The sequence below is a fragment of the Stigmatopora nigra genome, chromosome 23, assembly GCF_051989575.1.
Source record: "Stigmatopora nigra isolate UIUO_SnigA chromosome 23, RoL_Snig_1.1, whole genome shotgun sequence".
Taxonomy (NCBI): Eukaryota; Metazoa; Chordata; class Actinopteri; order Syngnathiformes; family Syngnathidae; genus Stigmatopora; species Stigmatopora nigra.
In genome coordinates, this window is record NC_135530.1 from 5,642,501 (window position 1) to 5,651,146 (window position 8,646).

Sequence of the window (8,646 nt, forward strand, 5' to 3'; positions counted from 1 at the left end):
GTGCAAGGGGGAAAAAATCAGTAGGCAAGATTATGAATAGTTTAAAAATTTAGGGGAAGTCTCTAGAGTGTGTCAAAGTGGTGCCCCGGGGGCGAAATCTGGCCCGCCACATCATTTTGTGTGGCCCGGGAAAGTAAATCATGAGCGCTGACTTTCTGTTTTAGGATCAAATTCAAAGGAAGAGTATCAATGTATATTATATTTCCTGATTTTTCCCCTTTTAAATCAATAATTGTCATTTTTAATGCATTTTTTCTGTGTTTTTAGTTTAAAAAATCCCGTTGTAAAATCTAAAAATATATTTTAAAAAAAGCTCAAATAAACATTGTTTTAGATCTATAAAAAAAACTGAATATTCAGGGCTTTCAATCCAGTTCTTTTAATCCATTTATAAAAAAATTAAAAAATCTAAATATTACATCTAAAATGGTCCGTCCCACGTGAAATTGAGTTGACGTTACAGCGGCCCGCGAACCAACCCGAGACTAACACCCTTGCTCTAGAGCACATGTGTCAAAGTAGCGGCCAAATCTGGCCCACTGCATACTTTTGTCCAGCCCAAGAAAATAAATCATGAGTGCCGAGTTTCTGTTTTAGGATGAAATTCAAATGATTATAGATTACATTATCTGATTTTCCCCTTTTTAAAATCAATCATTGCACTTTTTTTCTTTTGTGTTTTTAATTTAGATATACAAATATTTTCCACTTTCCACATATTTTGTTTCCATTTGAAATAAAAAACCTGATCAAAAAACATTTTCCCATACTAAAAAAAAAGCTCATAAACATTGCTTTAGATCTATAAAAACTGAATATTTAGGGCTTTTAATCCAGTTCTTTTAATCCTATTTAAAAAAAAATAAAAATATCTAGTTATTATATCTAAAATGGTCCAGCATCTATAGCCATCAACATGTTCCAAGCACGCCACATCGTCAATATTAAAGAGCCCACCTTTCTTAACAGAAGCGACAGGCGGCGTCCGTTTGTCCTTGTGCTTTCCGGCCACTCGACTGTGCTTCATTCTGCAAAAAAAGGAGCGTCTGGCACCGGATGACAACTGAAAGGACTCCAAAGAGGCTTCAGCTTGAATGGGGACTCCGGCTGGAAGGAATCAAAACAAAGTTGCACCGTCAGAATGAAGGGAACGTTTGGGTCAAAGCGAGTACTCACTGGTCACGTCAATGATTCGATTGTGGGGGTTCAAATCGGATGGCGACAGCTGTTCTTTTACTTTGCTGATGTCTTTAGGGTGGATGAAATCAAAAAGACTTTGGCCCATTAGCTCCACCTGATAGCACAAACCACAATTAAGTCAATTAGTATCTTATTTTGAAAGGTGGTGAGATGTTGGGGATGATGCAGAGCTGCCAAATGTCCAAAAATCATATTCCTCAATGGGGGGGAAGAGAATTTTCAGATTTTGTGATCCTTAGTGGAATTATTGACCTTGTGTAATAAAAAATAAAGCTCAATATTATCAAATTTTATAATGCTTGTCAAATTGGTTGCTTTTTTCAATAATTAAAACATGCAAAAAATGTATTAAAAAAACAAACGGCAAATCAAATGTTATATTTTGTTTTTTTGGACGTAAATAACATGTCAAAGAAAGTAAAGATGCTACTTACTGACAAAATAAGTTTGAATAACATGCAAAATGTAAAATGTTAAATGGTGAGCCAAAAACAAAAACTTTTTTTGTTAATTGCTGGAAAAAAAATGTGAGTTGTTTTTTGTTTTTTTTTCTGGCAGTTTTGATACAAAATGCGTATTCAGCAATTTGGTAAAGACTGGTGTAGTAGTAAAGTATGAAAAATTTGCAGTATATTTGGCAGCTCTGATAAGGTTGGAGGAGTGGGCACGGTAAGATAAGCCTGGAAAATAAATATTGTCATGCTTGGCTTTAAAAAAAACATCAAAACAAAGCAAAAAAAAATACAAAATCAAACAAAAAATAAATAATAAATAATAATAATTAATGATATATAATATTATATAATAATAATAATATATAACATAATAATATATTATAATATATCAATATATCTTATATTGTTTATTATTATCTTATATAATATATATATAATATATCTTATATAATATATATATAATATATCTTATATAATATATAATAATATATAATAATTATATGTGTTATAAATATTATTATTATTATATTATGAATATTATAAATTATGTCTAATATATAATATAATATATTATAAAATATAAATTATAACTATTATAAAAAATATACAAAATAATAAAAATAAGAATTAATAATAAATAATCAAAAAATATATAAAGCAAAAAACATAGGTTTGCTTACACACCCTACTAAAACTGAGGGTCTTGGAGACAGATTCAGAGATGAACAAAATTTTCCCCCGGTCGCAACTCACAACCAACAGGAAACCGTCGACAACCTGGGATGAGTACGCAACGCAGGTGAAGAAAGACGTAAATCTTTCCCGAAAGAAAGAAACAGCGGTCACGGAAGACAATCACCACGTACCTTGAGCATGAGATGCCTGAGATCATCGTGAGGCAAGCTGGGAGGCTTGCGGGCGGCCTCGGCAAATGCGCCGCCCGACCCGGCTGCGGGGGGGAAGAAAGAACTCGGTCCGTATTAGATGGCGGGCGGACGGGCGCCCAAACCGCGTCGTACCTTTGAGGGATTTGAGGTGCTGTACGGCTTTGCGCAAAACACTGAGTTTGTCCAATTTTCTGGCCACTGGCTGGCAGGCGGGGATCATGGCGGCCAACTCGTCGATGAGGTTGTTCATTTTATCTCGCCGTCGCTTCTCGATTTGACGGTGAGGCTGCCTAAAATTTCAAAGAAAAGTTTATTGTGTGCATGTGGAACTGTATATGTATATATGTATATATGTATATATGCAAATGTGTATATGTGTATATGTGTATATGTGTATATGTGTATATGTGTATATGTGTATATGTGTATATGTGTATATGTGTATATGTGTATATGTGTACATGTGTACATGTGTTCCTGTGTACATGTGTACATGTGTACATGTGTACATGTGTACATGTGTACATGTGTACACGTGTACATGTGTACATGTGTACATGTGTACATGTGTACATGTGTATATGTGTATATGTGTATATGTGTATATGTGTATATATGTATATATGTATGAATGTATGAATGTATGAATGTATGAATGTATGTATATACGTATATATGTATGTGTATGTGTATATGTGTATATGTGTATATGTGTATATGTGTATATGTGTATATGTGTATATATGTATGTATGTATGTATATATGTATATATGTGTATGTGTATATGTGTATATGTGTATATGTATATATGTGTATATGTGCATATATGTATATATGTATATATGTATATATGTATATATGTATATATGTATGTATGTATGTGTATGTGTGTGTGTATTTGTGTGTATGTGTATGTGTATTTGTATGTGTGTGTGTGTATGTGTATGTGTATGTGTATGTGTATGTGTATGTGTATGTGTATGTGTATGTGTGTACGTGTATATGTATATTTGTATATGTATATGTATATGTATATGTATATGTATATGTATATATAATACCTGAAGCATTTCGTTTTGGCTGGCTGATCATCTTCTGATCTGTAAAGACAGGAAAAAAAACTTTAGATTTGAATAGTACCTTTATCAATAGCATCAAAACACATGTCAAAGTGGTGGTTTAGGGGCCAAATCTGGCATTAAATCTCGCATTTTGTTCGGCCCGAGAAAGTAAATCATGGGTTTCTATTTTCGGATCAAATTCAAATGATGCTAGATGAATATTATTCTTTCTGATTTTCTCCTATTTAAAATACATCATTGAATTTTACTAATCCAATATTTTTTCTTTTGTGTTTTTAGTTCAAAAAGCATTTTGTAAAATCTAAAAGTAAATATATATAGATATTTTCCATTTTCCACTTTAATATTGAACATAATTTAAAAAAAATGTTTCCATTTAATATGAAAGGTGTTTAAAACAAATTTTCCATTACAAAGAAAAAAAACCTCAAATAAACATTGCTTGAAAACTATAAAAACTGACTCTTTAGGGCTTTTAATCCAATTGAAAAAAATCGAAATATTACATCTAAAATGCTCCTAATATGATCACATGATTTTTTTTCTGGGGTTGAAGCAGGTTGTACCTGGTGAGATCCTCCTCCATTTCAAAGTCAAGACCATGCCTGTTAAAACACACATTTTAACATTCAGTACTGCAAGTTGTCCACCTTCCGAGTACATTATCCAGCACTATTTTGATTGTTCAAATACACCTTTTGCAGCCTCTTAATTTGCATATATCAATCATATTGTATTAGCATACTTACTGCGCAAGAGTGTCCAGAGTGTCGTCCACATCACCCTTGCGCTTCCTGGGCAGCTCTATGGCAGGTAGCAGGCGGCTGCTTTGGCTTAACCCTTTCTCCTCCACATTGCCAACTATCAAACAACACACACAGTCAGTTTTAATCTGCATGCATGAATAGAACTCCTGTGTCTATTAATAGCATTGTTAGTTTTCAGGTGGAAATGTAGGTGAAAAAGGGTTAGGGTTAGGGTTAGGGTTATATATGTATATATGTATATGTTTATGTGTATATATGTTTATGTGTATATATGTATATGTGTGTATATGTATATGTGTGTATATGTATGTGTGTATATGTATGTGTGTATATGTATGTGTGTATATGTATGTGTGTATATGTATGTGTGTATATGTATGTGTGTGTGTATATATATATATATATATATATATATATATATATATATATATATATATATATATATATATATATATATATATATATATATATATATATATATATATATATATATATATATATATATATATATATATATATATATATATATATATATATATATATATATATATATATATATATATATATATATGTGTATATGTATGTGTGTATATGTATGTGTGTATATGTATGTGTGTATATGTATATATATATATATATATATATATATATATATATATATATATATATATATATATATATATATATATATATATATATATATATATATATATATATATATATATATATATATATATATATATATATATATATATATATATATATATATATATATATATATATATATATATATATATATATATATATATATATATATATATATATATATATATATATATATATATATATATATATATATATATATATATATATATATATGTGTATATGTATGTGTGTATATGTATATATATATATATATATATATATATATATATATATATATATATATATATATATATATATATATATATATATATATATATATATATATATATATATATATATATATATATATATATATACATATACATATACATATACATATATATATATATATATATATATATATATATATATATATATATATATATATATATATTTATATATATATATATATATTATTTTTTTTTTTTTTTACTTCTTTTTGTCTTCTAACGTCTTCTTCAGACAAACATACGATACGCTAATCTCTGCTCAGCTGTCCCGTGTTCTGATAGGTCAAGGGTGTCAGACTCAGGTTGGTTCGCAGGCCGCTTTAACGTCAACTTGATTTCACATGGTCCGGACGTTTTGAGAAATAATATTTACTTTTTTTTTTATAAATGGATTAAAAGAACTGGATTAAAATCCTTGAATATTCCATTTTTTATAGATCTAAAACAATGTTTATTTTAGCTTTTTAAAATGTATTTTTAGATTTTACAAAATGATTTTTGAACTAAAAACACAAAAAAATGATTAAAGAATGACAATTATTGATTTAAAAAGGGGGTAACTCAGGAAATGTAATATACATCTATACTCTTCATTTTAATTTGATCCTAAAACAGAAAGTCAGCACTCATGATTTACTTTCTCGGGCCACACAAAATGATATGGCGGACCAGATTTGGCCCCCGGGCCACCACTTTGACACTTATGCGATAGGTGTAAACCAAGGTCAACCATGCGTACATCAGGGACATAAAGGAAAATGAGGTTTTAGCCATCATCGTCACTAAATATTACATTTCACAGTAGTTATAACTTGACCCACTTCATTTCAAATATTTCCACAAAATAATTGCAACAAAAATCTTGACCTTGAGTGTTCTGTATTCACTCTTTCTGATTGAATCTTCTGATAATGTCAGTGTTTTGTGATCCAGCGCAGATTATTTTCATAGCTCAATATATTGCTATTGGCATGATTCATATGAATCCCTACAAAGAGAGTTTAGTGGGTCATCGGTGACGCAAAATAAGAACGTGGGAGCTTGTCCGCTCGCTCTTTCTCTTCCGCCCACTACTTTGCTGAGCACGTTTGCATCTTTTCTCTGGCACGCCGTCATTGTTTCACTCAAATGCAACGCTGGACCAAAACACCACGCGTTGACCAGACAGGCACGCACCCATAGAAGCATTCATGAAATGACCTACATGCCATACTTTTTACCATGTCTAACAAGAGATTATTACATCCTACATGGATAAATATGAGGTATTTGGTTGTTGGAGAAGAAATAAAAGCAATTTGTTACCTACAATATTGTTTAAAGCCACTCTAATTCATATTGAGAGAAATACTACTTCATTAGGCTTCCTTGTATTAAATGAAAACATTTAAACTCCAATTTCAACTTGTTATTGTCACCCATTATTAACTTTGAACAAGTGTGCTGTGTGCTCTTCAACTAGTGGCAGATACAAATGCATACTAAGTACAGTATGTTCTAGGTTATTTCTGGATATGGCCAAACGGCAAAGCTTTCCTGTATATTATTAAGACGCCAGCAGAAAATCATGTCATGGGTTTGTAACACATACTGTACATCATATTTTTTACTTCACTGTATTAGAGGTGTATTTTATACTAAAAATTAAAATCACAATTCCTAAACTCAATTTTTACTGCCAAATGTATTCTCCAAATTGTTAAATTTGATTAAAACACATACGTTTATATCTTACACACAAAAAATAAGATATTTGATAAAAACATTTCAAAGTTCCTTAAATATTTCCTGAAATCTTGACTATGTCGCCCTCTGCGGGTAAAAGTGAAGAAGTGCTGCTAGAATGATCTACTGACCCACTTTTACTCGTGGTTGCACGTGACAAACTTAAGCCCCTTGTGAGCGGTTTAAAAGAAGTAAAATATATGTATTTTAAAAAATACCTTGGAAGAAATTAATATATGCATCAAAAGGCTCAACTGTGTTGGATGGTCGAATGATATGTCGTCATGGTTACACTGGGATGTGAACTTAAGGTATGTCGGACAAGCGAGCCCCCCTCCCAATTCGATGGTGCGTTTAGTAACTACCGGGAAGTCAGGAAAAAATGATGTTCCTGGAAAATTAAGTCTTCATAGAGTTGATACGTTGGCACGACATTAGAGAAACACTATATCTGTATTTGTAGCATTCTTCATTATTTTTTTAAATTACAAACTGGCTTCTTAATGCGTTTTTAATTAACGTATCAGGTAGTACTTATTTATGTACATACGATTCATGGATATGTTCACCTGCGTAACGTTGGTAGTTTGTAGTTGTTTTTTAAAGAATATTCAAACATCCGAGTGCTATGGAACGCAACACTAAAACGAGATTGTAGTATGGCACAATGAATGGGCGAGTTTACTAGATTCCAACCGGTGTTTTTATTTTTAATTACCATGTGATCTGCATATGCAACTAATATCACAATAAATGTTATATATTCACTTTCGTCTTTTTAAAATCGATTTTAATAAAAGTGAAATATTCAATTTTGTCTTATAAATCGATTTTATTTCTGCCTGCCGTGACATTGAACACCTGGAAATGTTTGAAACTTCCAAAAGTTACCATCAAATCTTCCCCGATAGTAAATGTACAAAAAAATGAAATAACTTAACTGTTTTAAGGACTTGGCGTTGATAAATGGCTCGCAGTTAATGCTAAAAGACTATAGTTGGACGGAAGGAGATTGCCACTTACCTGCCAGGCTGTCCGCGGTCCCCCCGCAGCCTCCGTCCGACATGGCCGAGCGAGAGGTGCCGAGCTCCGGGCGAAGGCTTTACCGCGCACCGCGGCGCATGTGGAGGTGCCGATCGAGAGAGGAGTGAGCCATGAAAAGCCAGCGACTTGTATAATTGACTTCATTTTTGCCTTCCCCTCCCACTCTTCTTGTGTGTGTGCGTACGTGCGTGTATTTTCTTTCTTTCTTTTTTTTTTTTTACAAAGGAGGCGGAGTGGGTGTGGGTGAGGTCGAGAAGGCCAGAAACGTGAGGGATGAGACAGCCGTGTAAACCATGTCACCACCACCGCCCCCTCCCTTTTTTCCTCCTTCATTCATGTCCTGTGTCGTGACGTCACACTCTATCATCAGACCTTCCTATTCATCCATATTATTTTTTGTTTGTTTCATCAGTTGAAAGTGATTTCTTTTGATGCCAATACGTTAATATTATGTGATACAAATTTATTTTATGTTAAAATGTTTGTTTGTTTCGATATCTAGAATTAATTTGAATGACCTGATATAACACGGATCTTCGTTTACGTGCGT

General features: G+C 31.8%; 1 protein-coding gene across 5 annotated transcripts in view; it reads right to left on the minus strand.

The window, feature by feature from the left end:
- Window positions 1–8,383, minus strand: part of LOC144181185 (basic helix-loop-helix ARNT-like protein 1) — a 17,144-nt gene extending 8,761 nt beyond the window's left edge. For 4 of the 5 annotated variants that reach the window (XR_013324630.1, XM_077709537.1, XM_077709538.1 and 1 more), the window contains exons 1-9: window positions 8,076–8,383; window positions 4,375–4,486; window positions 4,192–4,230; window positions 3,605–3,643; window positions 2,675–2,832; window positions 2,522–2,604; window positions 2,340–2,432; window positions 1,177–1,294; window positions 958–1,107 (exon numbers count right to left, since the gene is read on the minus strand). Coding sequence is in view for 4 of the 5 variants with exons in the window: in XM_077709537.1 (XP_077565663.1) it covers window positions 958–1,107; window positions 1,177–1,294; window positions 2,340–2,432; window positions 2,522–2,604; window positions 2,675–2,832; window positions 3,605–3,643; window positions 4,192–4,230; window positions 4,375–4,486; window positions 8,076–8,118 (835 nt within the window). In the remaining variant the exon portion in view is untranslated. The remainder of the gene's footprint in view (window positions 1–957; window positions 1,108–1,176; window positions 1,295–2,339; window positions 2,433–2,521; window positions 2,605–2,674; window positions 2,833–3,604; window positions 3,644–4,191; window positions 4,231–4,374; window positions 4,487–8,075) is intronic. The other variant, XM_077709539.1, reaches the window with a different exon arrangement.
- Window positions 8,384–8,646: the final 263 nt, after the last annotated feature.